The sequence below is a fragment of the Myxocyprinus asiaticus genome, chromosome 39, assembly GCF_019703515.2.
Source record: "Myxocyprinus asiaticus isolate MX2 ecotype Aquarium Trade chromosome 39, UBuf_Myxa_2, whole genome shotgun sequence".
Taxonomy (NCBI): Eukaryota; Metazoa; Chordata; class Actinopteri; order Cypriniformes; family Catostomidae; genus Myxocyprinus; species Myxocyprinus asiaticus.
This window is the reverse complement of record NC_059382.1, coordinates 39636173-39653472: the sequence shown is the minus strand read 5'-3', so window position 1 is coordinate 39653472 and position 17300 is coordinate 39636173. Positions and strand designations below refer to the sequence as shown.

General features: G+C 36.1%; 1 protein-coding gene across 6 annotated transcripts in view; it reads right to left on the bottom strand.

Moving 5' to 3' along the window:
• The window catches only part of LOC127429792 (elastin-like), a 123322-nt gene that overhangs the window by 7907 nt on the left and 98115 nt on the right, over positions 1–17300 (bottom strand). For 3 of the 6 annotated variants that reach the window (XM_051678998.1, XM_051679002.1, XM_051679003.1), the window contains 9 exons: positions 17164–17205; positions 15143–15169; positions 15015–15035; positions 13703–13732; positions 13499–13576; positions 11716–11760; positions 9559–9615; positions 8632–8667; positions 3918–3965 (listed from right to left, as the gene is read on the bottom strand). In XM_051678998.1, coding sequence (XP_051534958.1) covers positions 3918–3965; positions 8632–8667; positions 9559–9615; positions 11716–11760; positions 13499–13576; positions 13703–13732; positions 15015–15035; positions 15143–15169; positions 17164–17205 — 384 coding nt within the window. Of the gene's footprint in view, positions 1–3917; positions 3966–8631; positions 8668–9558; positions 9616–11715; positions 11761–13498; positions 13577–13702; positions 13733–15014; positions 15036–15142; positions 15170–16743; positions 16756–17163; positions 17206–17300 lie in introns of all 6 variants that reach the window. The other 3 variants (XM_051678999.1, XM_051679000.1, XM_051679001.1) reach the window with 3 other exon arrangements.

Here is a 17300-nt window from a genome sequence, read left to right as displayed (position 1 = left end):
CTACAGTGTGTTAAAACCATTTAATGCACAGGTAGTTCCAGTCGGTTTTAATCACTGTTCGATATTAATCGCCTACTCTGCTGTGCTCCGTAATGAGACATTGCGAGAGTTTTATGCCTCTGTTCAAACGGCCTCTGGATGCGAATATGCTCTCAGAGCTGGAATTAACCATCACATCCCAAAACAACATCATCAAGTCATGCAGTGTCATCTTTACATCAACTGAGAAGCGCTACAGGAAACACGGAAAAGACAACAGTGTTTATCAGCCCAGTATTGCTCACCCAAAGCACTTGTGAATAAAGCATGGTTTGACATTCAGCTGTTTTGCCAAAGAATATGAATTAAATATTACATGTTCTCAGGAGTGCCAACTCTTCTACATTATGTGGTTATTATTATTTCTGGATTGAGTATTTAAATTCACAGTTTTTAAAGAGTGTTTGGTCTCCAAAAAACTGTAATATTATCACACTTCTTTATCTCTGTGTCTGATTTAGAACAGGCAGAACTCTAAATCACATGACCCGTTGATAATAACCGTTAATGTTTTTCTTTCAGTCAAAATTTGCACTTTAAAAATCAATGACAGCTGTAAATAATCAATGCTGTCAAGTGACCATGGTATAAGCAGGGTAATCCACAGCTAGGTGTGCGTTAAACAAACTGAATGCACTCTGCTTCTGGTTCTTTACCTCCACATCATACATTAAAAGTGTTTAGCGCACACCTAGCAGTGGATTATACCTTATTTAATACATTAGCTAATTAACTTAAGTTCATGAATCACGTGAACAATGAACAATTGCATTTTTATAAACCAATATTAACCAAATTAATAATAAATGCTGTAAAAATATTGTTCATTGTTAGTTCATGGTATCTAATGCATTTACTAATGTTAACAAATACAGCATCATACTGCTTATTGTTAGCAATACTTTGACTACATTCTGAACTCAAGAAAGCCCAACATTTGAGGAACAAAAAGAGAGATTCTTAAATAACTGAATTTTACTGTCACTTTTTGGGTAATAGACACCAATTAAACATACAACATCAGTCCTGGCAGGATTTGTGTCATTTTTACCAGTCTTTGGGATTGAGGCACCATGAAATTCCTGCTCTAATTCTCTCTAAAGAAGTGTACATTTCGGGACCTTCTGTCGGTGTTACGTCTCTGCCTGCAATACAGCCAGTGCCTTCCCATTCCTGATCCACAACAGGAATAAATTTACTCTGTTATAAAGACTTACTAAAATGAGCAATGTTTCCATCAATTTGAATATTAACATCATGGTAATATCACATGAGCCTTATGGACACAGCTGTATACTGTAAATATACACTTACTGTTGTACTGTGTATCAGACAAAAGTTTATATTCCAAATGATGAATATATCTGCTCCTTTTCTGTCTATGAATAAAACAAGTTATTTAGTCTGAGTGTAATGAAGCTACAGAACTTTGAGACCTCTATAAAAAATGCAATAGTTCAGGGCACGTGACGTGTAAGAATGTAGATTGATTTTTCCAAGGTCAGGATGGTTCTCTAAACTCTGAGTTTAATCAACCAGGGGTGCATTTCCCATACAATGACAAAACTCACTGCTTAACCACCATAGTACGATGCACCGCTGGAGAAATTAACTGGCTAGTCATGACTGTTTCCCAAAACCCTGGGAACTATGCCGCACGTCCATCATTTGAACCATTTTGGTTCAACAATATAGATGTCACGTTCTGTCTCCCTCCTGTTTCCATTGACTCTTATTTTGAAGCTTCCCCCTGGACTCCATTTCCCATAGTGCACTGCCCTTATCAAAGCCATCTGTTCCCAATCATCCTCACCTGTCTTTCATTCCATCATTAGTTCAGTTTGTGTATAAATACCCTCCAGTTTTGTTCTTTGGTTGTCAGTTCTCGTCTGTGTAACACTTATGTTAGTGTGTGGTTTATTTGGTTCTTTGGGTACATGGTTTATGGTTCTCCACATGGTTATATATCTTCATCTTCCTCATTAAAGCCTGAAAATAGATCCATCGCCTCTCGCCTCATCATCGTCATCTCTACTACACATATACGTGACAATAGAGCTGTCGTTAATGATGTTACTCAGGGGGTGGAGTAATAACTAATGCAAATATTAAATTCTGAAAGCTCATTTACACGTACACCAGAAAGCAGTTTAATTGAAGAAAGCTGCTGAAGACACGAAAGCTGCATTCACTGTGCAATGCGAAATACATACGATGCAATAGTTGGGTTTCCCTCTACTCCAGACTTCGGTGTTCCCTTGACGCACTTGATCACATACGCTCATCCGCACTCTTCAAAAACATAAACGGCACTTACGCGTTAACATGGACAAATACGCTGTGTTTTCCAAGAGACTGTGTGTTAAACCAATTTCTCTTAACAGCCTTTAATCCCTTAATATGGAATAAAAGATATAGAAGCCTCAGCGAAGTGGAATGATGTCCACTCAGCAAACAAACAAGGAACTATGCTACCACAGGTAAAGAAAGAGTTGTAGTTCCAACCACTCAATTGTGTGATGCTGTTTGCGAACTACGGCTTCAGGAAACACCAAATCGTTGAACTATGTTGGTAATGATGGAACTAGCACTTATAGCTGGCTAACGATGCTTTTGGGAAATGCACCCTGTATAATCAGTTACAGAGGGGTTGTAGGGTACAACGGGTCTAAACAGTCATTCTAGGGTTTTAGAGTTTGTTGTCATCATGGCAACGAATGTGTAAAATTGGCTTTAATTTTACACAGATGCGGTTAGTAAGTGATTTTGTCACATTAAAATCATGTTAACACACATATTGTTTGTGTCTTGTGGCTATACTTTTGAAAAAGTGAGTATTTTAATGTTTACAGATTGACCCCATTGACTTCCATTGTAAGTTCCTCAATGAAACCCAGATTTTTTTTTGTTTTTTTTTTTTTGTTTGTTTTTAAAGAAAATGAGGGACGAGTCTAAATACATTTTTGTGGTAATCGACATTGTGCCACAACTGCTGTTGTTTGAGATTAACTTGTACTGAACCCGGAACATTCCTTTAAGTCAAGTCATTTTTGTTTTTATAGTGCTTTTCACAACAGTTTCAAAGTAGCTTTACAGAAAATCACACTTTGAGCAGTTTCGTGAAAAACTTCATTCATGCCTTAAAGTTTTTGTCTTTATTTTTTGTCACTATGCACTACTAGGTTTTCCTGATCCATGAGGTCATCAGCAATGTGTAAAAATGTTTTTTTTTTTTTTTTTTAGGTAATTTGACCTAATATTTAATACATTTTAAAATGTTGCAAATGTATGCAGCTAATGATAATCCTTTAATCTTTTTATAGACAAAATACTTATGTGATTTTCAGTTTTATTGAAGGTGATTAAATAAAAAGTTTATCATAACTTTCTAATAAGTGAAAGAATAGTATTTGGGCTAAAGGCCCCCCATAAAAAATAAATTTGTTATGAAGAATGTTCAAAGTGGGCTCACATTGACTGATACAATCACAATGGAGATTAAATTGTTTACAGAACACTTTACATATTAAGAAATTATTCTATGAACAGGAAAGGGTGCACCATTGTCTGAAGTTCTTATTTTGAATAAGCATTATCTTAATTAATTACACAAAAAAGTATCTTACTGTGGCAGCGGTAAGGGCGCTTTTTCTCTCTCCGGAGAGATGCTTGACCACGCCCCCGCTGCCACACTTACTGTCTACACAATATCACTATAACCGAAGTGTGGGGTAAAAGGCCCCTCTCATCACCTTTCATTTAATTAAATGAAATTTAATCTTCTTTTCAAACAAATGACTGTTTGTTGCTCCATCAATATTCAATAAAAATAAATGTTTTTGTAATCGATAGACTTTGCTATTTCTTAGTTTCAGTACCTGGATATGCTTGTGGGTATCCTCTATATCCACCTGGAACTACACCACCTGTGAGAGGCAAAGATTAATAGTGTAATATACAAAAGGACTTCCCACCCAGTCACTGTACTTGTACAAACAGCCAGACAATCTCACATTAAATTATTTCAACGTCAAACAAGGCGAAAGCCGAACAACTGAAACAAACTATCCCAGAGGGAAATTTCATTGCTCAGTTCACAGCAAGTTTCTCATTCACAGCTCTGGAGACTTCGTTGGGCTCTCAGATTTGTTCCCCTAAAATTTGTAAGGGGAAATAAAAATGTGTCCATTTTCCCATACATTAAATTTAGAACATGTGATTTCAAAAAAGGTCAGATCTTATTGAGTGTAGGCTTTGGTATCTTAGCAGATCTGAGCACACTTTGAGACACTGTTGAGATCTCTAGAGAAGACACATGTGAGATTACTGGAGTCTTTTTCACAAGAGAAACATCTGACTTGCAGAATTAAGCAAAATCCTCCATCTACACTAAAATCCGTATTAACCTAAAATGTGCTTCGTTTGGTAATATGTCAACCGTAATAGTTTAGAGTACATCAACAAAATGAATTTGAAGGGCTAAATCAGGTTAAAATAGCTCCTTAAGGTAACAAGTGGAGGTTACCACTTCTAAGGGGCGCTGTATCATGGCTGACCCTGCACTCTGACCCCAGCTTAGCTGGGATATGTGAAAAAAAGAATTTCACTGTATATGTGCAAATGTATAATGTGTGAAAAAAAAAATATAATTATAAAAAAAAATATATTATTATAACCATGTATGCTTCATCTCATTGCTCTCTAAGAGAAACAACTAAGATGTTAAAGAGATCTTGTCTGTGAGATGGAAGCAGTCACAGAAGGAACGGTGTAAACTGTGACTGGAGTTTTTGCTGTCTTTAGTATCTGCATTCTCCTTTGCATTTTCATTAGCAGAAAAGTTAATGCAGGAAGACCTTCTGAAGCGGCAGTATAATGACAGCAATACAGCAAAACACATTAGCGCTCTCAGGATTAGTGCTGATAACAGACAAACCCTGATCCTCTTCCTCATTGCAATGTGTGTGTGTGTGTGTGTGTGAATTTTTTATGTTTCTAAATTTTCATGAGAGGTGCTTGCCTGTGCAAAACTCACCAGCATGATGTTAGTGAGTTCTATGTGGTTGCTACTGGCCGAAGTTAAAAAAGTCTCTAAGACACAGGTGCCAAACTCAAGGCCGGCGGGCCGGATTTCAGAAATGTAGGATGCCAGGAGACCAGAACATCTCACTTACCAAATGTTAATATCATCATTAACATCTGCATCCCAGACTCAAAATCAATGCTTATTGTCAAATGTTAATTTCAACGCACAAAATATGCAATATAATTGGTAATTGCATGGGCATGCTACTAAATCAGGTGCTGGTGCCACATTTTCAACCGGCCCTTTGAGGGCACACATAACACTGATGAGGCCAGGCTGAAATTGAGTTTGACACCCCTGCTCTAAGATATTCTGGTTTGAGACATGACTTATATACCAGACAAAAATGGGTAACACTTTACATTATTGATCCCTTTGTTAAGGGTTTATAAAGGGGTTCATTAATGACTAACATGTCATTTACACATGCATTATAAATCAATGCATTTGTGACAAATAAAATAAAAATGAATAAAATAAAAAGGGTGACTTTCATGCAATACATGCCAGAAAGTGTGCATTTTAACTTAAATGTTATTAATGCTTAATAAACACACTTATTCATACTTGTATTCATCAAAAACATTTATGATTTATGTCACATTGTAGCAAAACTACATTATCCTTTCCATGTTTAAGTCCTATTTTGAACATACAGGGTCAAACTGACCCCTTTTTTATCTTCAATTTCAAAAGCTTGTAATATAGGGTCTGTTTGCTGTCTCTCATCTTTCAGTCTTAAATCATTCCTTTAGGTGGCAGCAAACACTAGAACACTCTATCACCTTCTATCACAATATACAGATCTGAAAAGGAAGGGACATTCCAATGCAGCTTCAAAAATCTTGTAATAAAAAAATCTTCAAAAGCTTGTAATAAAGACTCTGTTTGCTCGATCTCCCTACTTTTAGTCTTAGATCATTCCACTAGATGACAGCAAACTCTAGAAAACCACTGTATATTGTGATAGAAGGTGACAGAGAAAAAAAATTTTTCTAGTGTTTGCTGCCACCTAAAGGAGCAATTTGGCTACGTTCACACACGTAGAAAAATCAGATATTTTGGACACTGTCACTCAGTTCCGTTTAGGCTTTTGTAGTCTGAACAGGACAAAAACACATTAAATCCGATTTTTACAAGCCTCATCCAAACCACATACGTAGGTGGTTTGGAATCCGATTAAAATCATATTTTTCTTCATGCGTCTCAGTCTGAGCGGTCAGATCGGATTTCATGTGGTTTTTTTCATCATTTGCTGTGCGTGATGGTTGTTATCCGTCAGGTTTTGTGGCGAGAAAACATACTGCACTCCGAACGGCATAATTAATGCCGCAGGGCACTTCGAATTTAATACAATAATGATGGCTATGCAGTAGGATCGTTACAAACAGAATTTTCAATAAAATTACTTCAAAAGTGAGTTGAGCCTGTTATTACACATTTCAGCCCTACAGAACTCTCACAGTGGAATGGTAAAATCTTTAGGGAACAGGGAATAGAGATTATCACTTCTGAATGAAGCACACCCATATGTCATTTATATGTTACAGGGCACGCAAAGCACTGCAAACCTCTTATAATAATACAGATTTTGGCTTAACTTACCCAAATAGATGCGCTAAGGCGCAGTAACCCATACTGGTTGCGAGAAACCACAATGCGATAAAGTACTGAATGTCACGCAAATACGGGACACTTAAGCATTTTGAGCGTTTCATCACAGGACGCAGGTCCTCGTCTCACCGTTCGACCTTTTTTATGCATTAATACGGGACACAAAGCCTTCAATATGGGATGTTTCTCTCTTTGCTAAAATACAGGACCCCAAGGTGTCATAATTTAGGCCAAAATACAGGACGTCCCCACTAAAATGGGCAGCAACAACACTAGCAGTAACAAGCAATGCAAATGCCACATCTCCCATTTTAAGCCGTTGTCTGTGAAGAATGTTCATATTTGGATACTGCCCTCATGAAAAGCATAATCAATGGTAAAATATCCATCACTAAAATATCATGCATGGTGAATATATGCAAGTTTGCTGCGTTACCATGACAACTAATGTGGACGTGATAATAAAAGCGACTGTAGTCTGAACAGAAAGAATCTGATCTGGCCACTTATAACTTGCAGTTTGAACAGTCAGTCAAACACGGATTTGAGGAAAAATCTAATTTTTCCTGCAGTGTGAATAAAGCCTTTCAGACCATAGATAGATAGAGCAAATAGAGACTTTATTACAAGCTTTTGAAATTGAAGATAAAAAAAAAGGGTCAATTTGACCCTGAGGTACAAAGTAGGTAAATGTTTGTAGCTTTGTTTATAAATACATGACAATTAAAACATTTACATTGCCAGGTATAAATCACCTTTGGAGGATGTCATGAAGGTTTAGGACGAAAACTTAAAATTAAGTAAATCAGTGTTAAAAAATCAAAAGGGTCAAATTGACCCATAAATTCATGCAAGGGTTAATATAGTGAAATTAAAGGAGGGATTATGTCATTTTGCTAAAGTCCACTCTGTTTATTTTAATTACTGTAAGGTATTGTCTCACTTGTGTTGTCACTTTCCTAGTCACATTGATATCAATTTAATAACTCCTTACATTTATATAGGGGGACTCTCCTCAACCACCACCAGTGTGCAGCATCCACCTGGACGATGCGACAGCAGCCATAGTGCGCCAGAACACCCGCCACACACCAGCTATTAGTGGAGAGGAGATAGTAGAGTGGTAGAACCTTTTCATATGTATAGGGGATTATTAGGAAGCTATAATGGATAGAGGCCAATGGGCAAATCTGACAGGGGTACACCTCTAATCTTTATGAGAATTGCCCTGGGATTTTTAATGACTTCAGAGAGTCAGGACCTCGGTTTAACGTCTCATCCGAAAGACGGTTCCTTTTTACAGTATGGTGTCCACATCACCAGGCGAGAGCTACAGGGTGATATGCTGTTGGCTGTTGGCAAATGAATGGCTTTGCCTAGTCCTAGTTAGCTAATGTCCTCTGCAATTCACATTGTTTATCATATAATAAAGCCAGATGACTGTTAAAGCATACTGAAATTCCTGTACATTTTGTTTTTAATGTTAGCAACTCCTTAATAAATGCTTTACAGGTGTACGCTTTACATTATGGTACATTTTCATAGGTTACTCATGTTATATGTAACATTTATATAACATGTTATTAAGCATTTATACCATATGAGGTCAAATGCTCACTATATGGCAAGTATTGCATGAAAGTCACCCATTTTCTGCGTGTTATTATAACTGCGTACTTATTAGTCATTAATGAACTCCTTTATAAACCCTTAAAAAAGGAACATTCATGTAAAGTGTAACATGAAAATCTTAAGTCTGATCATTTAATCAGTACACTTCTCCTCAACAAGCCACATGATTTGAGGTGTCATTCATGTCTGATGCATAACTCGTCCCACACCGTTTTGTGCTATGAAGTTAAATACTTAAGAATAGAGAAATACTGACTTACCTGGCTGTCCATATCCTGTTCCCAAAGAGCCGTAGCCTGTTCATAGAGTAAGATGAGAAATAAGAGTGCCCATATATATATATATATATATATATATAAATATATAAACATCCACAATGCACATTTTGGTTCAGCTAAAATGAAACATTTACAAATATCCACTTCCTGAACCTCTATCAAACAAATGACCCTCTAATTACCAAAGTTCATGAGGAATCTGTTACAAATCAAGGTTTGAGAGGTGAAGGCTTCGTTTTGTGAAAATAATTCCAGAATTTGTGATTTTCAATAAGCTTGTGATTAAAGTGTAGATGTTAGTAGCAGCCATATCACCATGCAGCTCTTGCCTGGTTGCCCACTATAGCTAAGCAGGGCTGAGCCTGGCCAGTGCCTGGATGGGAGACCTCTTGGGGAAAACTAAGGTTGCTGCTGGAAGAGGTATTTGGGAGGCCAGCAGGAGGTGCTCACCCTGCAGTCTGTGTGGGTCCTAATGCCCCAGTATAGTGATGGGGACACTATAATGTAAAAAGGCACTGTCTTTCGGATGAGATGTTAAACCGAGGTCCTAACTGTCTGTGGTCATTAACAATCCCTGGTGTCCTGGCCAAATTGCCCCCATAGACCCTTCTCAATCATGGCCTCCTAATAATCCCCCATCCATTAATTGGCTGTATCACTCTCCTCTCCTCTCCTCTCTACCAATAGCTGGTGTGTGGTGAGTGATACTGGTGCACTATGGCTGTGTCACATCATCCAGGTGGATGCTGCACACTGGTGGTGGTTGAGGAGAGTCCCCCTATACTATGTAAAGCACTTTGAGTGCCTAGAAAAAGCGCTATATAAATGTAAGGAATTATTATTATTATTAATTATTAGTGTGGTATCACAGTTTAGACCTTGAATATGTTGTTTGATGTATTTTCCCACCTGGTTTGGGTGGTTTACCACCAGCTCCTAAACCCACACCTGCTGGAAACCCCACACCTGAAACAAGAGACTGATGTTACTTCATGGAATTGGCTGGAACTGACCAATAATATGGATATTAACTTTGTTCAACCAAGATTTTAGGTTAAAATGTATATGTATGTATAAGGGAAAGTGTATATCTTTGTTCCTGTAACTGGTCACCATTTCTTTTTTAATTTAATTATTATTTTATTTTTACATAATTGTATTATTATATTTATAAATACATTTGATAATTTTTTTATATATTTTTATATTATATTATATATATTATATATTATATGTAATTTTATTTTAATAATTTTCAATAAATCTTTTTTCTTCACAGCTCATTTTAAAAGGTTCTGCCGTGTGACAAATGAACTTTAAAAAGTACATATATTCCATGTAGTCTCTCAATTAAGTTAAATGCATCAAATTGTATGCATAATAATTACAGTATTAGAAAATGCTTTTTAAAATAATTTAAGATGAAGTATAGTCTCATGTTTCCCATATAAAAGATCTTTGTTTAATTATTTACAAAGCTTCAGCCAACAGCAAACAAAATTATTTTGTCAGCTATATCATATCCAGTGTTGGGTTAGTTACTCAAAAATGTAATCCATTACAAACTACTTATTACTTCTTTGAACTTTTGATGAAGTAATCAATAAAGTAATATAATTAAAATTTCACATTGCTAAATACTTTCTAAAACATTATTAACAGAACAGTTTGTGTTTTTCTGCTCAACAAATTTAAAATAATGTCTATATTTCCTCCTTGTTCATTCACTCAAAAAAATCAAAGTCATTACTCTTACTTAATTGAATTATAGATTTATTTATTTTTTAAAGTCAGTTCATTGATCCAACATAATGTAGTTGGATTAGGTCAAATTAATGTACTATGTAAGGGATAGAGTACAGTCAGCAGATTGTTATCGCAAAATAATCCCTGACAGGGTGATCAGGACCTCGACACGAGGTGCTTCATTTTGCAATAACAACCGGCTGACTGTACATTATCCCGCTTATTACACAGCTACTAACCAAATAAATAAATACATGGAAATAAAATATTGATTTGCATTGAAAGTTTGTTATTATGTGAGAAGAAATAAATCACTGAACAGCTGAAATCCACCTCCGGTTTGCATCAGAATTCTGTTGGGGTTTATTTTGTAATTAATGAACGTCTGACTGCTCATTATCCCGCTTAGTACAATACTACTTGCCAAATAAATAAATAAATGCACTTGACACATCAATTTGAGCTGAAGTTATTTTATTAGCTTACTTGTAGAGATCTCACAGTTATCCGAGAAGCAGGAAAGATGACTCGCAATAACCGGATGTGCGGTTGTTACTCAGAGATATCAGACCACTAGATGGCGGAACTGACCAATCAGAATCGAGTATTCCAGAGCTCCGTGTAATAAAGAAGTTTTAACTCTTAATTAGATTCGCAAAACCAATTTGCTAATGTTTATGCAATTCATTTTCTTCTGCAGGTCCAACCTGATTTATTTTATTAGTCATTAGTAAATGTCAGGTGAGCAAGTATAAGGTAGGACAGTGAAACAATTGCACTGTCAATTTAATAGCAACTGCTAAAAGAGCTAAGCAGAGCTCAAGTCAAGCATCAATGGATAGCCTAAGCACAAGCACCACTCTTCACCACAGTGGGAACCCTCAAAACTCCAGTTTGCACACAAGTCACACTCTCAGCACCACTCGTTTCTCTTTTACAATGGCAATGGAGTGCATATCCTTCAGCTGTCACAGAAACGCAAACAGGCGTACATTTGAACATCATTTATGTTTTACATGTATTCTACATAAATAATATCATTTTGGAAATATGTAACCCAAGTAATGCATTTAAAAGTAATGAACCTAATTGAAAGTCAGTAACTGTAATCTCAGATTAAAAATGTTATGTGCTATACTACTTTTTGACTAAAGAGGCAATTAGATTACCTTAACTAATTACTTTGTAATCAGATTACACCCAGCACTGATCATAACAAATAAACACACATGGATATGAGATAGCGACAGAAAAACTGTAGCTCTTTGAATGATATAAGGCTGATGTAAACTTCAGAGATGTATTGACGTGACGCCTCACCTGTTCCAGCCCCCACCCCTCCAACTCCTCCTACACCACCAACACCTGCACACACACATCATAGATATGCTCAGAATGGAATATTAGCATACTGTTTACTGCATACTCCTCAGGTTCTGCCCACAATATTTTGGGAAACGTATAAAGTATAAAGTATGCAGCAATAAAGATGTAGTATGCTGCATTATTGTTACACAACCTCGTTACGTTGCATGCTTAACTGAGCGAGTGGCGTCTAGTTATCATTGTGGAAATAAATATAGTTCAACTATATAAAACACTTATTTTGGGTGGCTGTAAAGCAAGAGTGTGTAAATAGTGGCCTCTAGTGGAGAAATGCATGTTTGCGTTATGCTGTGAAGCTTTGCAGAGGCAGATGTGATGGGACAATAATGGTGATCTATATCACGTAGGTAAGCAGACTGGAAGCTATGAGGTTCACTAATCACAGTTGTTATGTTCTTTAAGTTTAAAAAGAGTTTAAGAGTTATTTTGCGTTTTTAATTTTTAAGTTTGTTATATTACTTCCGGTTCATTCATCAAATTGGAAAGGGAAGTCAAGTCGAGCACATTATGGTATGCGTTATTTTTCTTCCCACCGATATTTCAGCAACTCCTGCTACTGATATAATTAGAAGTCAAATGATTGCACGAAAATTGTCTATACGTCACCAGCTTCACAACGCCTTCTGATTAGATGGTTATCTTACGCTGTTAAGAACAACTTCAAACAGTTGGAAGAAGATGCAGGGGAAAGACGGACAAAACAGGTAAATCTCTTTGTTGGAAATTTCATAACTGATAGCTCCATACAGAAAAAAGTAGCCACCTTCAAGATAATTCATTAGGGAGATATATCTAATATATATCTAAATATAAATACAGTGTGTGTGTGTGTATATATATATATATATATATATATATATATATATATATATATATATATATAATATAGGCCATGGTACTGAATGATTACTATATTCATATACCATGGTATATATATATATATACAGTATAGTGAATCAATAAAGTGATTTGATTTGATTTGATATATATATATATATATATGCACTGATCGGCCACAACATTAACACCACCTGCCTAATATTGTGTAGGTCCCCCTTGTACACCAAAACATAACATTCTGAGATGATATTCTTCTCACCACAATTGTACAGAACGGTTATCTGAGTTACTGTAAATTTTGTCAGTTTGAACCAGTCTGGTCATTCTCTGTTGACCTCTCTCATCAACAAGGCATTTCAGTCTACAGAACTGCCACTCACTGGATGTTTTTTTTTTTTTTTTTTTTTTTTTTTGCACCATTCTGAGTAAATTCTAGAGACTGTTGTGTGTGAAAATCCCAGGAGATCAGCAGTTACGGAGATACTCAAACCAGCCCATCTGACACCAACAATCATGCCACTGTCGAAATCAATGAGATCAAATTTTCCCCCCATTATGATGGTTGATGTGAACATTAACTGAAGCTCCTGACCTGTATCTGCAAGATTTTATACACAATTGGCTGATTAGATAATCGCATGGATGATTGTTGGTGCCAGACGGGCTGGTCTGAGTAATTCTGAATTACTCAATGAGGCCCCCCTAAATAGGGTCTAGTTACGGCCCATGTGCTGCATACTGCAACAATCATGAGTATTATGGTAGTATGCTAGTCCAAATATTGCCCCTCTCATGTTTTTTGCACATATAACTGCTGTATATATACACAGTACATATACATGTTGAACACTGAGGATACTGTGCTGAAGTGTCTCACTGGGGGCTTTCAGTGGTTTGGCTCCAGGCAACACACCCGTTCCAACTCCAGATGGTCCAGCACCAGGGTAATATGGACCTAACACAGCAGAAAGAAGGCACGTTCAGCTTAAGTTTCACTTTGATTGACCTTAATAATTGAATTCTTTAACATCTTGAGTCCTAATGATTTTTTGTGTCTTCAGCAATGCAATGAAATATTTACCATAGCCATAGGGGTAAACCCCACCAGGACCTGTGAATAAAATAAATGTTTATTGGAGGTCAAATGAGTGCCTAGTAAAGCTTTCAGTGTCATGGTAGTGTTTTAATCAATTTACACAGTTTATCACAGTGAAATGCAGTTCAGAATGGTTGTTTGATTTCCATCAATCTGCATTATTATTTGGTGAGAATTCACATTGCGGCTTGATTTGCACTTCCTAGGGTTTCACCTAGTGGGAATTTGAATGTATTTGACAACTGAAAATCTTTGTACTGGTATGTAAAATGAGGAAAAACAGTGTCACTGGTTTACATAAGTAAACATGAGGTCAAACTTGTCTGGCTATTGTTACAAAAAATTTCTTGCAAAAAGTACTGTGGCAGTACCATGGTAGAGTGATGGATTCAGATGGTGGTACTTTAATATAGGCCATGGTACTGAATGATTACTATATTCATATATCATGGTATTTACATGGTATGGTACTTCTAAATACCATTACCATGTTACATGCCAAAAAAAATAAAAAATCATTGTGCTACCTACCACCATGGTACTTTTTGCACAGTAAGTGTAGTCTGGAGTTGGACTTTCTGACTTGGGAAAGCAACCCAGCTATCTCACAAAAGTTATTTCATATTATCCTCAAATCATGTCGATCGTAGCATGATCCAGCAGCATTATATTCCGACAACACAGATGATTGAATTTAGCAGTGATTGTGCCCTGCCCTCTAGTGGCACATCTATGTAAAGCACTAATTCAGGGTGGCTGTAAAGTGAGAGTGTGTAAACAGTGGCCTCTAGTGGAGAAACGCATGTTTGCGTTGTATTGTGAATCTCAGATGTGATGAGAGCCAGAAGAAAATTGACGAATTGGATAACAATGACTATTCGTTAGTTTAAGGAAGTGACGTCTTTGTTCCTTAAGCATTTCCTGCTAGTTGTCATACTCATTCAAAACAACTGCGGGAGGTGCTTCATTCATAGTGACTTTAACACGATCAATGTTACTAAGGTTAACACGATTGCCATAAAATGCCATTATTAAAATGTGGACCATGATGTTTGGTGGCTGGATGCTCCCAGAAACAAGAAATAAGCATAAACATTTTGAAGTACCTTGGAGTACATGTAAATAGCATAGTACATGAATATGGTAATGTGGTAATACAGTTTATTGATATATATATATATATATATATATATATATATATATATATATATATATATATATATATATATATATATGCTGTATATAATTACTCTACCACGGTACAGTCAGAGTACTTTTTTGTTGGAGGAGGACTCACCAGCTCCAGGTTTAGACACTCCTGCAGTTTAAACACAGAGAATAGAGGTGTCACTAAATATAGATCAGCTGATACATACTTAATAATGCAGGTTACCCTGTTTTAAATCATACTGTGTATAAACTCACCAGCTGTAGGAACTCTTTGCCCACCACCTGAGTAACAAAACATGCCATGATTACAAACATAGATGAGTGCACACAAGCTATAATACACCATGCTCAGATTTTTTTAATGTAAAAAAAAAAAAAAAAAAAAAAGAACTCCTCAGGAAATAGTGCTATTTGTGTCCAATTTGTGTCCCCAAGGCTATTAACAGGATATTGAACTTTAATGTCACATTATTTGACACATTTAACTGATTTTTGTTTAATGCTAAAAAATAAATAAATAAATAAATAAATAAATAATAATAATAATAAAACCATTACATTTATTCATGCTATTTGTTTTTCATTGGGAAATAAGCCAATTTGCATGTCTTCATTCATCACCATAACATTTTAATGGGTTGAACAGGCGTAAAAAATAATTGTAATCTTGCATCTATTTAAACAGAAATATCATAATTTCGCAATCTATGTAGTCCCCCATGGTGGTCGCCCTTTGGCTATATGGTTGGGCCTGAGGTGGGAAAATACGATTCCTTGAAAGCAGTCAAATTTTCAAAAGAAATTATAAAAATAAATCCTGAAATATCAGGGCACAAATGGCACCATTTCCTAAAAATGATCCAACAAAAGTTAAAAAGAAAATCTGATTAATCAAATGAAAACTAAGTCTGTCAATTGATTAAAATTCGTAGTCATATTAATTACATGATATGCCAATCAATTAATCAAATTAATCGCAATTAATTGCATATCAATATTTGCCAAAAAAAGGCCCTCAAATAAATTCAGTATACTGCATCAAAATTAAACAACTGCATATAATTAGATTTAAATTATTAAAAATATAAGATATATAAAATAATAAAAATACAGTGCATTATTGTTGCAGATGAGTAAAGTATTGATAAGACAATACAAAAAGTGATATTAGAAGACAGTATATTGTTTATTTCCATATCATTGAAGATTTTTAGAAGAATATTTCAGCTCTGTAGGTCCATAAAATGCAAGTGAATGGTGACTAGAACTCAGAAGGTCCAAAAAGCACATAAAGGAAACATAGAAGTAACCCATAAGACTCCAGTGTTTAAATCCACATCTCCAGAAGTGATATGACAGGTGTGGGTGAGAAACAGATCAACATTTAAGTCCTTTTTATTATAAATATCCACCTTTGACCAGTAGGTGACTGAATGTGAAAGTCAGTTCCACACCAGAATGTGGAACTGAAAGTGAAAGTGTAGATTTTCATTAAAAAAGGACTTAAATATTGTTCTGTTTCTCACCCTCACCTATAATATTGCTTCTGAAGATATCGATTTAACCACTGAGGTATGGATTACTTTTATACTGCCTTTATGTGCTTTTTGTGCTTCAAAGATTTGGTCACCATTCACTTGCATTGAGATGACCTATAGAGCTGAAATATTCTTCTAAAAAAATAATTTGTGTTTTGCAGAAGAAAGAAAGTCATACACATCTAGGATGGCATGAGGGTGAGTAAATAATGAGAATTTTCATTTTGGGGTGAACTATCCCTTTAAATCGAAAGCCCTCATGAAAACACTCAAATAAATAAAACAAGACATCTGATGAAATAATCATTTACCACACACCTTGAACAACTCCTGTCGCACCCACACACACACACACACACACACACACACACACACGCACAAAGCAGAGAATTAAAAGTGACATAATGGAAGCAAAAATTCTGAATGAGTGAATGAATCTAAAAACATGAAGTCCAATAAAACACTCTCAACATATGGAGCTGATAATTAGTGTGCATTTTCTGAAGCTAAGACACGAAATATAACTGCTCAGAGGACCATTCTGTAAAGAGTAATACCCCGGTAGCGGTAAAGATTGTCTGTAACACATCTGAGAAAACGGACTGCAAGGCAAACTCAAGCGCAGATAGTGGCGAGGTTAGATGGAAAATTAGAAGGGTTTAAAGCGAGATCTTTATGGTAATGTAGTTCCGCTATAGTTAGACAAGACATTTGAACATGCAACACATTAGATCTTACTGGGTTTAGGGGCCTTGCCAGTTTCTACAATAGCCGTCGGTCCTGCCAAGAAACAAAATGTTCCACCTTCAACCCTTGCAGTTCAAAGACAGGCAGCACAGAAGTGACTAGGTCAGAAGACACGCAGACATTTCAGC